Source organism: Macaca mulatta, chromosome 5 (assembly GCF_049350105.2).
Source record: "Macaca mulatta isolate MMU2019108-1 chromosome 5, T2T-MMU8v2.0, whole genome shotgun sequence".
Lineage (NCBI taxonomy): Eukaryota > Metazoa > Chordata > Mammalia > Primates > Cercopithecidae > Macaca > Macaca mulatta.
Window position 1 is genome coordinate 5143098 of NC_133410.1, and position 20488 is coordinate 5163585.

The 20488-nt window shown below is 47.2% G+C and overlaps 1 protein-coding gene across 5 annotated transcripts in view; it reads left to right on the plus strand.

Moving 5' to 3' along the window:
* AFAP1 (actin filament associated protein 1) overlaps positions 1-20488 on the plus strand; it is a 190500-nt gene that overhangs the window by 69031 nt on the left and 100981 nt on the right. For all 5 annotated transcript variants that reach the window (XM_078003133.1, XM_078003134.1, XM_015137960.3 and 2 more), the window contains 3 exons: positions 1652-1780; positions 5184-5281; positions 19093-19201. In XM_078003133.1, coding sequence (XP_077859259.1) covers positions 1654-1780; positions 5184-5281; positions 19093-19201 — 334 coding nt within the window. In that variant the 5' untranslated portion in view covers positions 1652-1653. The remainder of the gene's footprint in view (positions 1-1651; positions 1781-5183; positions 5282-19092; positions 19202-20488) is intronic.

Below are 20488 nucleotides of genomic sequence, written 5' to 3' on the forward strand. Positions count from 1 at the left end.
ACAGAGTGATTTTTCTCTAGACGGCCGTGGGACTTCGTGTGCAGGAGGGCTTCATGTGTGCTTCCCATGTCATTCAGTGGGATGTTAAAAAGGTGTGTCTTGGCCGGCGCGGTGGCTCATGCTTGTAATCCCAGCACTTTGGGAGGCCGAGGCGGGCGGATCACGAGGTCAGGAGATCAAGACCATCCTGGCTAACATGGTGGAACACCCCGTCTCTACTAAAAATACAAAATATTAGCCGGGCGTGGTGGCGGGCGCCTGTAGTCCCAGCTACTCTGGAGGCTGAGGCAGGAGGATGGCATGAACCCAGGAGGCAGACCTTGCAGTAAGCTAAGATTGCGCCACTGCACTCCAGCCTGGGCGACAGAGCAAGACTCCGTCTCAAAAAAAAAAAAAAATGGTGTGTCTTCAAAGGTTGAGATTTAAGAAAAGCGATGATTTTTTATTGCTTCGTCAAAGACAAAGGAGTTTTTTTTTTTTTTGGAAGGAGTCTCATTCTGTCTTCCAAGCTGGAGTGCAGTGGCGCGATCTCAGCTCACTGCAACTTCTGCCACCTGAGTTCAAGTGATTCTTGTGCCCCAGCCTCCTGAGTAGCTGGGATTATAGGCACATGCCACCATGCCTGGCTCATTTTTGTATTTTTAGTAGAGATGGCCATGTTGGCCAGGCTGGTCTTGAACTCCTGACCTCAGGTGATCCGCCTGCCTGGGTCTCCCAAAGTGCTGGGATTACAGACGTGAGCCACTGTACCCAGCCCAAGTGTTTTTTTTTTTGTTTGTTTGTTTTTTTATTTTTTTTTTAACAGAACAAAACTCTTATGGTGAAGGATATCATGACCGCTAGTTTGGTGTCACTGCCTTGATTCGTGCTAAGATGCTAGCAGTTTTACCCTGGCATTTACACCATTAATGCAGGAAAAGGTGAATAATGTCTTAGCATTCTGAAAATAGTTTGGGCCTTGCACCTTGGGCCTTGTGGGCTCCCTGAAAGGAGGAGTTTACATCCCCAGAGGCTAAGATCATCATCTACAAACTGCTGACCTAAGCCAGTATTCCAGTCTTGCGGGTATCAGAGGAAAAATCAAGTCAACCATCATCCTAGAAGGAAAGGGCATGGTGGGGAGTCAGCACCTGAACTTGTATTTACACCGGCCTAGCCTCGGCATCTGGCGTCCTTTGTACTAACAGCATAAACATGCTCACAGTCGTCCTGGGCTGGAGCTAGCTTTACAAAAGCAGAGAGCTGGGTGTTGACTTTCTGAAGCCATGCCCTACTGGTTATTAGAAAACTCTTTGGCATTTTAAACTCCCTTCTCCTTCTTGACATTGAAATTTAATATCATGGAATTGACACCAAATGATGATGTCAGGCCTTTGGGTTGTGACACCATCTGTTGGCAGCCTGGCTTTGGAGCTTCTCCCAGTTGAATTTTGCTGCCTTAAAGCAGAAGGGAAGGAGTAGTGCATTTGTTAAGAAGAAGATGCTGGAATCTTTGAGTGGACCTGCTTTCAGCACACTTGTTTTTCAGGTCAGAATACTATATCCAGTGATCAAGCCAAACGTGAAATGCTTCGAGTAGGACTCAGCATTCGTACTTAGATATTTGCAGATCACTGGGTCTAATAATACCCTTCTTCTCTTTTGTTGTCAGCAATGGAAGAGTTAATAGTTGAACTTCGTCTCTTTCTTGAACTCCTGGACCATGAATATCTAACCTCAACTGTCAGGGAGAAAAAGGCAGTGATAACCAACATTCTGCTGAGGATACAGTCATCCAAAGGTGAGTCTCATTCTGACGCCTGCTTTTTCTTCTTACAGTGTCTTGGCTTCTAAACCGTCTTTAATTTTACCGTCTTTCTAAGATATATTTGTTTGTTCTTTAACTTACAAACTTATTTATTCATCAAGTTTTCATTGAGGGTTTACACTTGTGCCAAGTTCTGTGTTGGCCGCAAGGTGTAGAAAGATAAAGCTTTGAAGGAGCTAATGGAATCGTGTGTTGGGAGTCCCCAGGGCAACCCCAGCGTTTGGAGATTACCTGGAAGGACTCACCGGACAGGTTGTTCTTTCTCATGTGCAGGATGCACTGCAGCCGTAGTGAGGATGCACAGCCCGACGGGCAGATTGGGAGGGAGAAGACACAGGCGGAACGTGCAGGAACCTATAGGCCAGCTTCTGTGTGCTCTGTCCCTCCCACGAGGGTCACACAGAGCACACTCTCTCTCCAGCAATAAAAACGCAGCAAGCTCTGAGTGACGTTTTTGTTCAGGCTCGTCAGAGACTCAGTGGCCAGGGTGTTTACTTGGGTCTGGTCCTCTAGGCACCCTCTGCCTGGCACACACCAGAATTCCAGGACAGGCAGGGCTTCAGCACAACCGTGTTGTTTACATAAACAGTACAGGCACAGTGAACCACCCTTGTCCATCAGGGAATGGTGGGAGCGCTTCTGAAATCCACTTTCCCAGAGGCCAGCCAGGGCCAGCCTCGCAAGCAGGCCCCTCTGGAGAAAGCAGCCTTGGGCCTGCTGTGTTAACTCTTTCATGCACAGTGAGTAGGACAAAAAAACAAGCAATAAGAAAGCCCGCTAAGTACTGCTGTGGAGAGCCCAGAGCCTCATGAGAGCGCCTAAGAAGTGAGTCCACACCAGTTGAGTGAGAGACTGGGGTGTCGGAGGGTCTGAGGAGGGTTCCTGGATGATGTGATGTGAGAATCTTGAGGACTCTGTGGAGGTAATCTGCTGGATGAGATGGAGGATTTTTCTTTTCAACCTCGTTATTGAGATGTGATTCACAGGCCATGCACTTCACCATTTACAGTGTACAATTCATTTATACGTTTATGTGAATTCTCTTAGTATATGAAGCCATGTATGACACGATTCGATTTGCATTCTGGAAAGCTCGCCTGGCCAGTCTGGAAGATGGGCTGAAGGATTTGGTAGCAGTTTGAACGTGGGTGGCTTGGGGAAACCTGGGTGGGCGATGGGGCCTGTTACTCAGATGAGAAAGCAGGATAGGGACCCTATTCTGAGGCAACATGAAATATTAACTTTTTTTTTGTTTTTTTCTTTGAGACAAGGTCTCACTGTCACGCAGGCTGGAGTGCAGTGGTGTGATCACTGCTCACTGCAGCGTTGACCTCCCAGGCTCAGGTGATCCTCCCACCGCAGCCTCCCTAGTAGCTGGGACTACATGTGTGCACACCACAACACCCAGCTAGGTTATTTTTGTAGCTGAGTGTTTGCCATGTTGTCCACGCTGGTCTTGAACTCCTGGGCTCAAGCAGTCTGCCCGCCTTGGCCTCCAGAAGTGCTGGGATTATAGGCATGAGCCACTGCGCCTGGCCTGAAATGTTCACTTCTGAAGTAATTTTGTTACTTCCCTGCTCAGACTCTTTCATCTGTCAGCCTTTGCCTCTGGTCACGGTCAGACTCCTTCGGCCGTCCTGCAAGGTCCTTTGTCATAGGTGGTTATGAGTATGAACTCCAAAGTTAAACTAGCTTTTTGATTCTGGCCCTACCTGTTACCAAACGTGCAACCTTTCACAGGTTACTTACGCTTTTTTTTTTACTTTAGTTTCCTCCTTGTAGAAAAAGTGCTAATGGTATTGACCTTATGGGATATTGTGCGGATTGAATGAGATGGTGTCAAATATTTCAAAACAGTGCCTGATGCATAGTACGTATGTCAGCTATTGATGACCGTTTGCTTTCCCCTGATTTCCTGTCCTCCCTTCCCCTGCCAATTGAGCTCCAGCACTGGTCTCTTCGCGCTTCCTTCTGGATGAATCTCCTGATATTTTTCAATTCATGAATTCTTTCTTCAGCTCTTTAATTTGCTTTAAACCGATCTATTGATTTTGTGTATGCATGTGTCATTTATCCTTTTCCTTTCTTGCATTTGTTTGTTTGCTTGTTTGTTTGCAGTTCTCTACCAAAGTTCTTTTCTCCATTGCAGCTCCTGGGGCTCAGACACTGGGTCTTTCCGTGTTTCAATTCCTGGCCTCTAGCGTAGTACTAAACCCATTATAGGTGCTCGTTGTTAAGTCAGTATTTTTACAAGCCTTTCCAAGTGAGTGTTAGGCGTATAAAGAGTACTGTGCCCAGATTAAAACTTGCTTCTCCCTTCTTCCTGCCTGCACTGGTGTCGTGTTCATCACCTTTCCTAGTAGTTCGTTGTGTATGTATTTGTCTTTCCAACTTGAATATGAGTGCCCAAGAGGTGTGAGCTTGTATCAGTCATGTCTTCCATAAAGTATGGCTGTGACAGTATCTGACTTTAAGAAGATACTTAATAAAAACTTACTGATTCCCAGGAAGGTGTCTATTCTGTTACTACATGGGTGAGTCCTGCCTGCCCTGAGCAGAAGCTGAGAGGGAGCAGTTTTCCCTTTGAGATGTAGCACGGCGCTGAGGGGCATGTCCCCCATTTCCATCTATGAGTGCTTTCATTCGTTTCTTAGCTTCCCTTCCCCTTCCCTTTCCCTTTCCCCTTCCCTTTCCCCTTCCCCTTCCCTTTCCCCTTCCCTTTCTCCTTCCCCTTCCCTTTCCCCCTTCCCCTTCCCCTTCCCCCCTTCCCCCCTTCCCCCTTCCCCCTTTCCTTTCCCCTTCCCCCCTTCCCCCTTCCCCCTTTCCTTTCCCCTTCCCCCCTTCCCCCCTTCCCCCCTTCCCTTTCCCCTTCCCCTTCCCTTTCCCCTTCCCTTTCTCCTTCCCCTTCCCTTTCCCCCTTCCCCTTCCCCTTCCCCCCTTCCCCCTTTCCTTTCCCCTTCCCCCCTTTCCCCCTTTCCTTTCCCCTTCCCCCCTTCCCCCTTCCCCCCTTTCCTTTCCCCTTGCCCCCTTCCGCTTCCCTCCTTCCCCCTTCCCCCCTTCCCCCCTTCTCCCCTTCCCCCTTCCCCATTCCCCCCTTCCCCCTTTCCCCTGTTCCCCTCCTCTCCTCTTCTCTCCTCTCTTTTCTTTTCTTTTCTTTTCTTTTCGTTTTCTTTTCTTTCACTTTGTTTAAGGTGTCGGTTCTTTACCTGTAAAATGGAGAAGAGTAATACCTAACCCTGCAAGACTGTTGTAAAGGATTAGAAAAAATAAATATTTGCAAAGTGTTCAACACAGGGTTCAGGAACTGATAGATGCTAGTGATACCATTCTCATCCCCATTCTCATCCAGTTTTGTGGTTCTGGTTAATTCTTACAGGTTTTGATGTGAAAGACCATGCTCAGAAGCAGGAGACCGCTAGCAGCCTGCCGGCCCCTCCTCAGATGCCCCTGCCGGAGATCCCTCAGCCCTGGCTGGTGAGTCAAGGCCCCACCATCTCAGCGGTCCGTGCTGGAGGCCTGGGGGTACTTACGGGCTCCAGGGGCCTGTGATGGAAGCCCAGTGTGGAAGAATGGAGCTCTTATTTTGCTCGAGGCACTCCTTTGAGTCTATTTCTAGGGCTGAGAAGCTGTTAGTGATAGCCAGTTGGTAGACTAAGTGTAGCCTCCCCTTAGGAAGCTAGCATTTCTTTGCACTGCCTCACACCACCATAAATTATGTATAGCAGGAGCTACAAATCCATAGACATCTTATGTCAGATTAAGAAAAACAAAAATGAGGGGATTTAACAGATAAAAGTATCTGTAGACCTTGTGGACTTGACCCTTTTCTGAGTTAATTCTGAAGTTGAATACCTTATTCTGAAACTTTAATAGTCGTTGTTAGACTTCTGGGGTTAACTATCCATATTTTTTCTAAGAGAGAAAAATATGTACATATTTCAGGAATGTATACTTTAGTTTCATGCATTCAAATTCAAAATTTGTGTTTTTAAAAAAGTCTGGCGACGCCCACAAACACAAACTTTTATGTATCATTCAACTTTTTCTACATTTGGCCGTTTTCTAACTTGTTTACTCAGGGAATTCAGAGTGTCATTCAAAGTTAGAGCAAAATCGGTAGCAATTGTCATCCTGTGTTTGCTTTCAGTGTGAATCTTCTGATGATCTCTCTGCCAGGATAGGAACGGTGGGAAGGCAGGGCTGTTTCTCATTCACCTCCGCTCTGCCTGGGCCTGGCGCAGTGCTCAGGAGTCTTGGAGGGACTCAGGGATTCTCACTGCAGTGGGTACAGAGGGAAACGAGCACTTACGGAGTGCCTGCCACACACCACCGTAAATTACAACTCGTTAATTCCCACAACTCGGCCTCGAAGAACCCCTAGCACTTCTTACCAGGGGAAGCATATGTACACCCTTTTTTTTTTTTTTTTTTGAGATGGAGTCTCGCTCTGTCACCCAGGCTGGAGTGCAGGGGCTGGATCTCAGCTCACTGCAAGCTCCGCCTCCCGGGTTCACGCCATTCTTCTGCCTCAGCCTCCCGAGTAGCTGGGACTACAGGCGCCCGCCACCTCGCCCGGCTAATTTTTTGTATTTTTAGTAGAGACGGGGTTTCACCATGTTCGCCAGGATGGTCTCGATCTCCTGACCTTGTGATCCGCCCGCCTCGGCCTCCCAAAGTGCTAGGATTACAGGTGTGAGCCACCGCGCCCGGCCTTGAGGCTCAGTGAAGGTGTGTGGTTTACTTAACATCATAAAATAAGTAGAGAGGGCAGAGTTTGCAACACTTGTTTCAAATTCATGCTTTTCTCAGCAATACTAGTTCAGAGGTGTGGCCGCAAATCAGATGCAAGCGTGCTTCAGACAGGAGAAGACTCTGAGCGTTGAGCCTGTCCAGCGAAGCGGAGTCCAGGGAGGCCACAGGCCGCAGGGGCAGTTCAGGAGCAAGGCCGCCTGCTTCCCACTCCCACGCTGCCTCAGACTTCTCGTATGATTTGGGGAGATTAATGTAACCTCTGTGCCCCAGGATTGTCCAGGAGATGGAAAGAGCAAATATATCTCAAGTGCTTAGGATTTATTTGTTTATTTATTTATTTATTTAGAGACAGAGTCTTGCTCTGTTGCCCAAGCTGGAGTGCAGTGGCACATCTCAGCTCACTGCAAGCTCCACCTCCCGGGTTCATGCCATTCTCCTGCCTCAGCCTCCCAAGTAGCTAGGACTACAGGCGCCCCCCACCTCGCCCGGCTAATTTTTTGTATTTTTAGTAGAGACGGGGTTTCACCATGTTCGCCAGGATGGTCTCGATCTCCTGACCTCGTGATCCACCCGCCTTGGCCTCCCAAAGTGCTGGGATTACAGGCTTGAGCCACCGCGCCCGGCCTAATTTTTTATATTTTTACTAGAGACAGGTTTTCAGCGTGTTAGCCAGGAGGGTCCCGATCTCCTGACCTTGTGATCCACCTGCCTTGGCCTCCCAAAGTGCTGGGATTACAGGCGTGAGCCACCGCGCCCGACCGCTTAGGATATATTTAAGTCCTGGACTCTAACCCCTCCTCAGAGCAGCACTTTTCAAACTTTAGCCTTCAGCTAACCACCAGCCATCTTAAAGTACAGATTCTGGTTCACCAGGTGTGGATGGGGCCTTTGATGCTGCCCTTTTCTCTTCCCTCCTCTCCCCTTTGCTACTCCCCTCCCCCTTCCCCTCCCCTCTCCTCTCCCCCACTCCCCTCCCCCACTCCCCTCCTCCCCTCCCCTCTTTCCTCTTTCCTCCTTCCTCCGTAGGGTCTTGCCCTGTCACCCAGGCTGGAGTGCAGTGGCGCATCCATAGCTCACTGCAGCCTCAACATCTTGGACTCAAGCAGTCCTCTCTCCTCAGCCTCCCAAGTAGCTGGGATTGCAGGTGTGAGCCACCATGCCCAGCCAAATGTTTAATTTTTTTTTTTTTTAATTGAAAAAGGGTCTCACTGTGTTACTGTCTTAAACTCCAGGCCTTCAGTGATCCTCCTGCCTTGGCCTCCCAAAATGCTAGGATTACAGGTGTGACCCACCCCACCTGGCCACATTTGCTGTTTTTAGATATAATGTGATATTAAAGTCCAGAAATATGTAATTGTTAATTTAAAAGATGAAGAGCTAGATGGGAAATCAGTAGTTCTTCCATTTTCTGGCTTCATCTTCTGGTTTATTTTCATTTTTTCTTTGTGAGATTGTCTGGAATCTCTGGCTCCCCTGTGATGGGTCTTATATTTCATCGTCACATGTCATATTGGGAAAGATGTTCTGAGATGGAGCGGGAACTGAGAACAGTTAGAAGCAGCCGGGGCTGGGTGCGCTGGCTCACACCTGTCATCCCAGCACTTTGGGAGGCCGAGGCGGGTGGATCGCCTGAGCTCAGGAGTTCAAGACTAGCCTGGGCAACACAGCAAAACTCCACCTCTATAAGAAATACAAAAATTCGCCGGGTGTGGTGGTGTGCAGCTGTGTGTGGTCCCAGCTACTTGGGAGGCTGAGGTGGGAGGATCACTTGAACCCGGGAGGTGGAGGTTGCCATAAGCCAAGATGGCACCACTGCACTCCAGCCTGGGAGACCAGGCGAGACTCCGTCTCAAACAAAAACCTGCTGGGCGTGGTGGCTCACACCTGTAATCCCAGCACTTTGGGAGGCCAAGGTGGGCGGATCACCTAAGGTCAGGAGTTCGAGACCAGCCAGCATGGCCACCATGGTGAAACCCCGTCTCTACTAAAACAAAAAAATTAGCTGGACGTGGTGTTGGGTGCTTGTAGTCCCATCTACTTGGGAGGCTGAGGCAGGAGAATCGCTTGAACCCCGAAGGCGGAGGTTGCAGTGAGTCGAGATCGAGCCACTGCACTCCAGCCTGCATAACAAGACCGAGACTCCATCTCAAAAAACAAAACAACACAAAACAAGACCACAAAACCAAAACAAAAGAAGCAGCTGGAAGAGTAGCAGTGGTCCTGTGAGTGTCGTGGACTCTTCTCTAGTGCTGCTGCAGTACCCTCCCGCCTGCTGCGGACCAAACTGCATGTCCCTGACATGCCTGCTGGGTGGAGCGGAGGGATGCCAGTTTCAGATGAAGAGTTCTCATGACTACTCAGCATTTTCTACCATTTTCAACCATCGAATGATCGATTCGTTTCTGTGTTGTCTTCTTCCAATATAGTTTATTACTTATTCATTCATTCATCCTCTTTCTCCCTCTCTCATCCTCTCTCCTTATCTCTTGCTTTCCCCTGGCCTGTGATCTGCTCCTGCCTTTGGCAGGAAAATGGTTGTGGCAAACTAGCCTGGGTTAAGGTATTTATGAGGCCCTTCTGTTATAATCATAAGTGGTCATTCAAAAATGTTGGTTAAGGTAAGAAAATTTTAAAAAGATATACATTACATGTGCTTTAAATATGTTAAGTTTAAATGAATGATTTAAATGTTGGAATTACAGGTGTGAGCTGGAGTGCAGTGGTGCGATCTCAGCTTACTGCAAGCTCCGCCTCCCAGATTCAGGCCCTTCTCCTGCCTCAGCCTCTCGAGTAGCTGGGACTACAGGCGCCTGCCACCATGCCTGGCTAATTTTTTGTATTTTTAGTAGAGACGGAGTTTCACCGTGTTAGCCAGGATGGTCTCAATCTCCTGACCTCGTGATCCGCCCGTCTCGGCCTCCCAAAGTGCTGGGATTACAGGCGTGAGCCACCGTGCCCGGCCCTCTGATAGTTTTTTTTAATCACTGCTACTCTTCCAGCTGAATTTGGGATTCAGCAAGTCAGCTAGTCAATAAGTACATTAAGTTTGCCTTTAGTGAATTGGCTTTGGGCTAGTTGGCTGTTTTGCTATTGGTGAATTGACTTTCAAGAGAATTTGCTTATTGTGGGGTTAAGATGGAATGGGTAGGCAGCTGTGCCAGGCAGAGGGTGTGCTGTAAATTAAAGCACAAGCCAGAAAAACAGCCAGGTATACTAGGAGCGTTGCAGATAGCTCTGCCTTGCTGGATAATGGGATTTGGGCAGGAAATCCACACATGAGGCCAGATTTCTCTGCAGAGACTACATTACAAAGGACCTGTGGGTTGTGATGAGAAGTTGGGGATGTATTGTGAAACAGACAGTAGCCGTCGAAGGGCACTTTCAGTGTACGATTTGCTTCAGCTAGGTTCTGTTTCCCATGCATTGAACCACGAGTGCACTTTATTTTTACCTCGTTTGTGGCATGAATTGAATATTGCCTTTTGTCATAGTGTTTCATGGTATAAACTCTTTAACAAATAAGGTTATCTTTTACCTTTTTATCCTTTTTAGTGCCTAGGAGTGCTTCATGCCTTTATTCAATAGTTAATAAAGCCTGAAGTGCCCCGTGTGACATGGTGCTTCTTTCCACCTGGCTAATGTGTCTTTGGAAGTGCTTGCAGGAGAGTAGATTGTGTGTGTAGCGTGAAAATCTTGAACATCTGAATCTTTGAAGTCACAAGTGAGGGATGTAGCATGTTTCACATTCTGCTTTATCTTCCTGGCTTTTCAAGGGGAGACTTGGATAGGCTAAAATATGCATCTATTCAAAAAAACTGTTTGTGGGAAGCACTGTGCTTTTCTTTTCTATTCTTGCTTTTCTTTTCTTTTTTTTTTTTTTTTGAGACAGTCTCACTTTGTCGCCCAGGCTGGAGTGCAGTGGCGCGATCCGGGCTCACTGCAACCTCTGCTTCCCTGGTTCATGCAATTTTCCCACCTCAGCCTCCCAAGTAGCTGGGACTACAGGCACGCGCCACCCTGCCCAGCTAATTTTTTGTATTTTTAGTAGAGACAGGGTTTTCACCATGTTGCCCAGGCTGGTTTCAAACTCCTGGGCTCAGGCAGTCCACATGCCCCGGCCTCCCAAAGTGTTAGGATTAGAGGCGTGAGCCATCGCTCTTGGCCTGTGCTTTTCAAAAGATTCTCATCTTTGTTTCAAGGGAGAGCTGTGCAACTATCAGACTGATTGCATTTCATTTGCAGCAAGTGCTGAAAGAGCATTTGAAAAGGTGAGCCCCAGGTCCTGGGAAACAGATCCCATCTGTGTAGATGTTGGCTGCCTTCACCCACTGCCCAGCTCGCAAGCAGCCGGCTTGCTAAAGGGGTCTAACTGGATAAGCGCCATTTCTGCTGCTCCCCCACCCTTCTTCAGCATAGCATATTGCGCCTAAACATAGGGGTATCTCAGATCTTCACGGCTCAGGAGAAAAAAGAGCAAGCTAGGCTCCTTTTGGGGCTATGATGCAGTACATACAATTCTAGATCAAGGCATTTTCTGGATATATTTTCATTTGGTAAACAGCCTGAGGTTATATCATGTTTCAAGGGATAGCAGGGAGCAACTTAATTCGTTGGTATTTTAGGACCAGAGCTTATGTAAACGTGATACTTTTTTATGCCAGCAGATTATAGCGAAGTTTCCTTTTATTGTGGTAAAATACCCATAACATAACATTTACCATTTTAACCATTTTAAGTGTACAGTTCAATACACTTAAAATGACAGTTAAGTATCATGAAGTATGTTCATAGTATTGTGGAGCCATCACCACCATCCAGCTCCCTACTTTATCTCAAATGGAAACTCTGTCCTCCTTAAACACTAACTTCCCATTCTCCCCTCACCCCCTACCTCCTGCCCCTGGCATTCACCGTCTCTAGGAAACGGTGAAGTTTTTTGTTTGTTTTTTTGAGATAGGGTCTCATTCTGTTGCTCCGACTGGAGTGCAGTGGCATGATCACAGCTCACTACAGCCTTGACTCCCAGGCTCAAGTGATCCTCTTACCTCAGCCTCCCTAGTAGCTGGGACTACAGAGGTACACCATCACACCTGGCTAATTTTTGTATTTTTTTTGGTGGAGACAGGGTTTTGCCATGTTTCCCAGGCTAGTCTTGAACTCCTGGGCTTAAGTGATCCTCCCACCTCACCCTCCTGAGTAGCGGGGACTACAGATGTGAGCCACCACACTCGACCTGAAACAGTGAAGTTTTGATATCAGGTGTTACCGTCTTCCCATCGATGCATTTCGCCCTTTCTCAGGTACTTTCACAGCAACCTTGTTATCTCTGTTTGACAGATGACATTATGAGGCTCTTTGAGATTATGTGACAAAGTTGGCTTTTTTACCAGTTGCAGAGTTGGGGCTAAAGCCCATGATTTAAAACAAGAAAACCATTCGTTTTCCCGTGGCGTAAGATGTGACCCTTTGGTGGATCTGAGCCATCTTGTTTGCCTTTTCCACCCGTCTTTCAGGAATCTCGGAGTTTGGCTCATGTATAATCCCAGTGGCATCTTTGTTTTCAATTCACTTTATGGCTGGATTCCACTCTATCCTGTTTCCGCCCCTGGTGGGCCGCCTCGCCTTCCATCTGGATGCCTGCCTGCTGGTAGAAAAGGGAGCGGAGATGACATGGCCCCACAGGGCTTTCATTCTTTGTCATGCATAAGTAAAAGGAGAGAAACTTGAAGAAAATATGTGAGACAATCTTCCCAGTGTTTACTCAAGCGCTGTGTGGAATGCAGACTTAACAGTGATCACAATGGATTGGGGTGTAATTTGGATACAGACTTGCATTTTGCCAAGAAGAGTGTGTACTCAGAATTCTTAGTGTTAGGATTGAAACCGTTTTTGCAGCTTAAACTATAAAATTTTATTATCCTCAGTTTCCCTCAGTGGCATGGATTCCTTCCTGCAGACGAGCAGTTGCACAGGAAGTTTAGATTATGGCACGAATGCCGTAGGGTGCTGCTAAAATACTCACGTCGGTTAGAAAAGGGTTGTGTCAATATGTGATAGAATTGGAACTTGAGCCCTGATTTTCTTATTTCAGATTGGCTGTTACTCTTAACAGATTTTAATCCGTTTTAGCAGAAAAACAGAATCTGGAGGTGTCACTGTATATTTAAAATTAAAGTCAGAAAGGGATTTCAAATGCTAGGTGTATATATTTCTCAGCTAAGATCAGCTCTTGTCATTTATTGGTGTTTTCCTGGAAAGGACTAAGCAACAGATCAGGGCAGGGGTAGAGAAGAAGGTGGGGAGCAGCAGACAGAGGGTGGAGTGCCTGCCACGCGGCGGGTGAGGCGAGGCGAGCTAGGCAAGCGGCAGCCAAAGGCGTGAAGGTGCTGGGTCTGCCTTGGGCGCGGGGAGGGGAGTCTTCCTAAGAAATGACGCCTCTGCTCGTGCTGTGTGATATGGGAGCAAAAGGTCTGGACCTGTGCAGTCTTGGTTGTTCGGGTCGTTGGTTCCTTCCTCACGTCTTGTCCGCTGGGCCCCCGCGGGGTAGGTGCTGAGGCTGCAGGAGCACCGCGCTGTTGTGCCGCAGCTTCCAGGTCAGCAGACTGACTTCTGTGGATGAGCATGTCCAGCCCCGGGCAGGGTCTTTAATCTCTTGAGCCTCGGTGTCCTCATCTGTGAAATCACAGTTGAGATGCTGACATCTGAGTGTTATTTTCTGAACGAGAGAAAATATGTATCGAGCATCCCAGGACAGTGGCTGACACCTTGTAGGCGAGTGGTCAGTACAGGTTGAGCGTCGTGAATCTGGAAATTTGAAATGGTCTAATGAACATGTCCTTTGAGCATCATGTCAGTGCTAAAAAAAAGTTTTGGATTTTGGAGCATTCTGGATTTTGGATTTTTGGATTTGGGATGCTTAAGCAGTAAGTACATAATGCAAATATTCCAAAATCCCCCCTTCTCCCCCCAAAAAAAATCAAAATCAGAAACATTTCTGGTCCCAAGCGTTTTGGAAAAGAGATCCTCCACCTGTAGTAATAACAATAATAATTATTACTATATTTATAACATATCATGTTACAAACAATTATTTATTTATTTGAGATAGCATCTCACTCTGTCACCCAGGCTGGAGTGCAATGGCATGATCATGGCTCACTATAGCCTCAACCTCCTGGATTTGAGCAATCCTCCCACCTCAGCCTCCCTAGCAGCTGGGACTATAGGTGTGCACCATCATGCCTGGCTAATTTTTGTATTTTTTTTGTAAAGATGGGATTTTTGCCATGTTGCCCAGGCTGGTCTTGAACTCCTGGCTTCAAGCAATCCTCCTACCATGGCTATTATTATTATTATTGGAAAGATAATTCTCTGTGAATTCTCTTTTTGTTTGAAGAATTTGCTTTTCCTTAAAGTAGCAAAGACAGATATCAATGGGCTTTCCTGTCTAAAAGACGGGAATTAAAGTTATGGCCAGTACTATAAGCCCGCAAGCCTAGGTTATATTACTGTGCTATTGTGTAAATACTAGTTTTCTCTAATGCCAGATGGAGACCTTACAGCAGAAATTTATGATACCTGAAGGTAGATAAGATTTTCTGAACTAACAGGTTCGGGAGCTTTTACTTAAGTATTAATTTGAGGGAGAAATATTTGAGTGAATTTGAGAGTTACCTAGTCACTGGCACGGTGCCGGTTCTGTCTTATTTCTAGGGCACAGCAGGGGTGAAGATCAGTCCTTCCCTAAGGAAGGTAGTTTCTCATACTTCTTTTTAAGTGTCAAAAGATGCCATGGTGGTTAGAATTTGGACCCTTGTTTTCTTTTTTTTTGAGACAGAGTCTTGCTCTGTCACCCAGGCTGGAGTGCAGCGCAGCAATGTTGGCTCACTGCAACCTCCACCTCCCAGGTTCAAGCAATTCTCCTGCCTCAGCCTCCTGAGTAGCTGGGATTACAGGAGCCCTGCCACCACGCCGAGCTAATTTTTGTATTCTTAGTAGAGACAGGATTTCATCATGTTGGCCAGGCTGGTCTCGAACTCTTGACCTCGTGATCTGCCCGCCTAGGTCTCCCAAAGTGCTGGGATTACAGGTGTGAGCCACCGCGCCCGGCCCAAGGATCCTTGTTGCCGTAGCTTGTGTTTTGTGAGTGGCAGCCCAAGAAACAGTGGGGCCAGATGCAAGACGTGTTAGGGGCATGTGCACGGACTGGGTCACTCCTGATAGTGGGGGAGAGTTGAGTGACTCCACAGTGGTGTGTGGGGCTGCCACTCAGTTGTACATTTGAGGGACTTGCTCTGCCCAGAGATTCGCATGTCCTTTATCCTTTGGGAAGACACAGGGTAGGCTGCCAATGGAATTTTGGAAGAGGTAAAGTTGGCTTTGTTGTCTGTGGACCTGTAACTTTATAAGAATGCTGGAATTGGACTCTCAGAGCTGGGGTGGGCCCTGGAGGTTGTTCTGACACGATGCCCTTGTTCTAGGTGAGGGAATGGGGACGTGGAGTCTTGGCAAGGTTGCAGAGGTGCAGGAACAACCTGGCCTTGGATGTGAGTGGCTGTGCACCTGCGTCTTCCTCCCTTCGCCCGACTCTCTTACTTCCTGCCTGGCTTCTGCTTCCCCGTGGCCCCTGTGGGAAACCTGCCTTCCCTGCTGTGTACTTTTTAGAATTCCGTTACTTGTGCTTTCAGTGAGTTCTTATATATTGGAAAGGATTGGAAAGACTTGATCCTCTGAAAGCAGTGGCGGTAAGTGACAGTTTGCTCATCTTTTCGCCCCTTCTGTTTGACTTTAACAAGCCTGAAGTGTCTGAAACCCCTGTGGTCGATTTCAACGATAAGTGGTATTGAGAGTGGAGCGACTCTCTAGCAGTATTATTTTCTGAGGGGGTATTATTTCAAAATGAAAGTGGTTTTATTTTTTAAAATGATTTTTAAAATGTCATTCTAGGCAGAAAAGGCAAGCGTTCCAGATTGCATATAGAAAGAGGAACCACTAGGAGCACTCTTGGTGAAGGACCTTCTGCCTTTGTGTGTATGTAAGCACAGACACTCACCTCTTACGTAGAGGGGTCATAGTACACCTGTGTTCTTTCATTCAGCAGTATCTCTTAGAGGTTAATAAAGTCAATGGCCATACACATGCACTGGCCTTTTAAATGTCTATCTGGATGTAGCAGTACATCTGAGCATTCTTCTCTTGAACATTTAGATTGTTTTAGATTTTATAAACAAACTTTTTTTTTTAAGGGCTTTTTTTTTTATGTGATGTTTCTTTTTTTTTATACTTTAAGTTCTAGGGTACATGTGCACAACGTGCAGGTTTGTTACATATGTATACTTGTGCCATGTTGGTGTGCTGCACCCATCAACTCGTCAGCACCCATCAACTCGTCATTTACATCGGGTATAACTCCCAATGCCATCCCTCCCCCCGCCACTCCCCATAATAGGCCCTGCCTGGTGTGTGATGTTTTCCTTCCAGAGGCCAAGTGATCTCATTGTTCAGTTACCACCTATGAGTGAGAACATGCGGTGTTTGGTTTTCTGTTCTTGTGATAGTTTGCTGAGAATGATGGTTTCCAGCAGCATCCATGTCCCTACAAAGGACATGAACTCATCCTTTTTTATGGCTGCATAGTATTCCATGGTGTATATGTGCCATATTTTCTTAATCCAGTCTGTCACTGATGGACATTTGGGTTGATTCCAAGTCTTTGCTATTGTGAACAGTGCCGCAATAAACATACGTGTGCATGTGTCTTTATAGCAGCATGATTTATAATCCTTTGGGTATATACCCAGTAATGGAATGGCTGGGTCATATGGTATTTCTAGTTCTAGATCCTTGAGGAATCGCCATACTATTTTCCACAATGGTTGAACCAGTTTACAATCCCACCAACAGTGTAAAAGTGTTCCTATTTCTCCACATCCTCTCCAGCACCTGTTGTTTCCTGACTTTTTAGTGATTGCCATTCTAACTGGTGTGAGACGGTATCTCATTTTAGTTTTGATTTGCATTTCTCTGATGGCCAGTGATGACGAGCATTTTTTCATGTATTTGTTGGCCAACAAACTTTTATTGAACATCCTTATGTGGTTTTTTTCTCATGTGACCAATTGACCCTTCTGACATATGTTTCTAGAAGTGGAATTATTGGATCTAAGGGCATACTCAAAAGGTTGTGCCAAGTACATGACCACCAATAGGGTTTGAAAGCGTCTACTCAGAACCCCATCGATTCAGAGAGTAAGTTCCTTGGGGCACTGAGGAAAGGAGTCTGACCTGTACTAGTTCACAGACGTTTGTTTGATTCAGCTATTTGTCGTGCTTTTCCGGGACATGAGTAGTTTGATTGTTTGACCATGCTAAAAGGAGGTTGGAATATGCGGCGTCTCAGGAATAAAAGATACTCAGTGAATCAAGCAGCTCTTTTCCAAAAGCAGCTAGCAGAGATTTTAACTTGGATATGGACTCCTGTACAGACCTTGCCTGGTGCTGGGCCCCATGTGTCAGGTTCTGTTGCCTCTGTAGGATGATATGAAGGACCTGGAGATGGTCCAGCCTAATGCCACACTATGATGACAGTTTGGGAAGCCAGCCTTCTGATAGGGGTGCAAAGGAATTGGAGTTATTTAGCCTCGGGAACAAGGACTGGGGGCGGGAGGGAGGTAACTGTCTGTGAGTCCCTGAAGAAATGTTGTGCAGATGGTCTGGAGTGAGTTCTCTTCTTCATCTGGTGAGAGGAAGGAGTGGGTTGAGTCTGCAGTGGGTGATTAGTCATTCACAAAGGACTTCTTGGCTTCAGAGATGAGTTACATGGAAAGCGATGGAGTTACACTTTCTGGAGAGTTTACATTAAAAAAACACAACAGCCCCAGACTTTCAATAGAACCTTGTTCTACTTGGAACTGTAACTGAGTAGATTTTAATTTGGGGCCTCTGCTCTGTTCCATTCCTTGTGACATACCTCTTCCCAGCTTGTTTACAGAATCTAGGTAGTGGGAAATTGTTGCATGCTGTTCATACGAAAAAGAGGGGAGAGAGAGAATATGAATATTAAAAAGGTCTCTAACAGACAGACCTGGTGTTTGAAAACTCCAGCTGGCAGTTACTAGTGTCTGAGCAGATTTAGATTCTGAGCCTCAACTTCTGTATCTGTAAAATATAGTGTAATAGAATGCGTTGCCTGAAGGATTCCTGCATGGATAGATTGACGTTCCTGTAGCCAGTGCAGAAGTGTCTAGCACAGTGCTGGGCAGATCGCAGATGCTGGGCGAATGCTGGCTTTCCTGCCATTCAGCCGCCTCTGTTGGCAGAAGAACCAGTGAGAGACACACCAACAAGTCCTGTAGATGGTCTTAGGAGGGAGAGGCTGGGGTGGTTCAGAGCCATCAGGAACATTTAAGAAAAGAGGGGACCCGAGCAGAGTCCTAAAGGCCAGGCGGGATGTAGGTTGTCCCGAGGCATGGAGTGAGCCACCAGCTTGTCCATATTCTAAGGCTGTGGCTTCACAACCAGAGAGTGTTTCAGTCTCTGAGTTTGTTAAAAAATTGTGATGGGCCAGGCACGGTGGCTCACGCCTGTAATCCCAGTACTTTGGGAGACTGAGGCAGACGGATCACGAGGTCAGGAGTTCAAGACCATCCTGGCTAACACTGTGAAACCCCGTCTCTACTAAAAATACAAAACTTAGCCGAGCGTGGTGGCGGGTGCCTGTAGTCCCAGCTACTCGGGAAGCTGAGGCAGGAGAATGGCGTGAACCCGGGAGGTGGAGCTTGCAGTGAGCAGAGATCGTGCCTCTGCACTCCAGCCTGGGTGACAGAGTGAGACTCCAACTCAAAAAAAAAAAAGAAAAAAAAGTGACATGATTGGTTTTAATAAGGAGTAGATTCCGTCTCTGGAGAATAACTTCTACTTTGTTTTAGAGAGTGGCTCCCAGCTGATTTTTTTTTTTTTTTTTGAAGTTTTCCTAGCACACAGTAGGGATATAGTGAGAATGTGGGCAGGCCTCACTCATGCACTCAGCCAGTGTGGCTCACCAGCTCACTCTGTAATGAGTGCTGGGTGCACCTGAGCATCTGTGTCTCAGGAGCCCACCGCCTGTGGCAGGGCCATGGAGTCCCAGAGTCTGCGTCTGAGGCCTGCGAGGGTTGGTGTGTGTGGGGATAAAGGAGAATGCAGACGCTGTCTCAGACCCCTGGGGCAGCAGCATCTGAACAGGCCCAGTCCTACATGGGGGAAGGGGAATTCCGTGTCGTGGATACTCCAATGAGACTGCTGCACACGCTGAACCCGGAGATTTGGTGTGGACCGGACGGCATGTGGCCGGGGCTGGGGCATGAATGCATGCAGGAAAGTAAGAGAGACACATCAGGACCGGCCTTCCAAACCTCTTTGTAGGATGAGGTTCTCTTTTCCGAAGACTTTAAAAAGGAAAGAGGAAAAGACTGGCCACATTCATTAATTGGAAATCCAGAATTTCCTTCTAACTGTCACGCTAATTTCTGTGTCGCTTTTCCTTTCTTCCTCAGCCTCCTGACAGTGGGCCTCCGCCATTGCCAACGTCCTCCCTCCCAGAAGGTTATTATGAGGAAGCTGTGCCGCTGAGCCCCGGAAAAGCTCCGGAATACATCACATCAAGTGAGTGGCCAGCCCCGCCCAGCACGCTGCCTTTGTGATTGGCAGGACTGTTGCAGAGCCTGTCCCCTTTCTGGGTAGGAAGGGGAACAGGGCATTATAAACCACCACGGGCCAAGTGCTTTTTGAACCCAAAGAGGTTGTCAGTACAGGAAAGGTTTTGAGAAGGACACCAAGACTAAGGAAGGACACTCACGTACAAGCCTCTATTCCAATTGCTGTCTTCCTTGTGACTCAAAGGTAGTGAATGCTTATTGCTGTGGCAACAGGCATCATCTTTGCAGAAGAGAAATGGCAATTTGTGGTATATGTTTTGGTGTGTGCTACAGCCCCCACTTCCTTAGTCTTTGACCTTCTTGGGCTGCACCCATCCTCCCACGATTAGAGCATTTTCCACCAGGCTGGCTATCGGGCTGGAAATAATTGAGTACAACACAAACAGGCATCTTGGTCATAGACTTTTGGTTTTTTCTTTTTTTGGGGGTACAGATTCTATTAGATGATTTTTGCTAAGCTTTGGTTCTCCTGGCCCCAGTTAGTGGCCTGTTGGTAGCACTCAGAAGTACCTGTTTGCTAGTACCCAGCTTCAAGTTCAGATGAAGCGTGACGTGCTGATGTTGAATCTCCGGAATTCATTTTTGAATTGGTGGCTCCATGTCTTCTTTCAGCATCTGTCAGGCAGGGAGCTACCATCTCATAAGAAAGTTGAATACCTGAATGTATGTCAACTTACGGAATCCAGCTTGCGTTTTAAAAACGAAAGGTAGGTAAGTGAAAGTGACAGAGTGGTTGCCGATTGTACTCAGGAGGCTTCTGTGCGTGGTCTCCAGCCTTATCTGTCTCCTAAGGGAAATACTCTCCTTTTCCCCAACGTTGTTATACTGTTACCCGCCACATAGAGACTTTGCATTTCAGATCTTTCTCTCCTCGGCAGTCTACGAGCACAGTTATTCCACCAAAGCAGGATCTGTCTTGATGACTGGAAGGAGGTTGTTACAGGAGATTCCCCTGTTGGCATGCTTCTCTGAGTGCGGAGAAGGGCTGTGGAGAAGCCAGGCCAGCTGGACTGCATGCCCCTGAGGGCGCCGGCTGCCCCTCCTTGCCTGTCTCATCAGCTTCTAGAGCAGTCGAGGCATAGACTGGGCCGAGTGTCAATACAGAGTTGTTGTGCTCTGGATGAGAAAAGGGGTAGTTCTGATAAGGTGGTCATGGATTCTTCGGTTTTGAGAATAATTTATCAACTCTTTAAGAAGACGGTAGATTAATGGGAAAACAAATTAAATGTCTTGA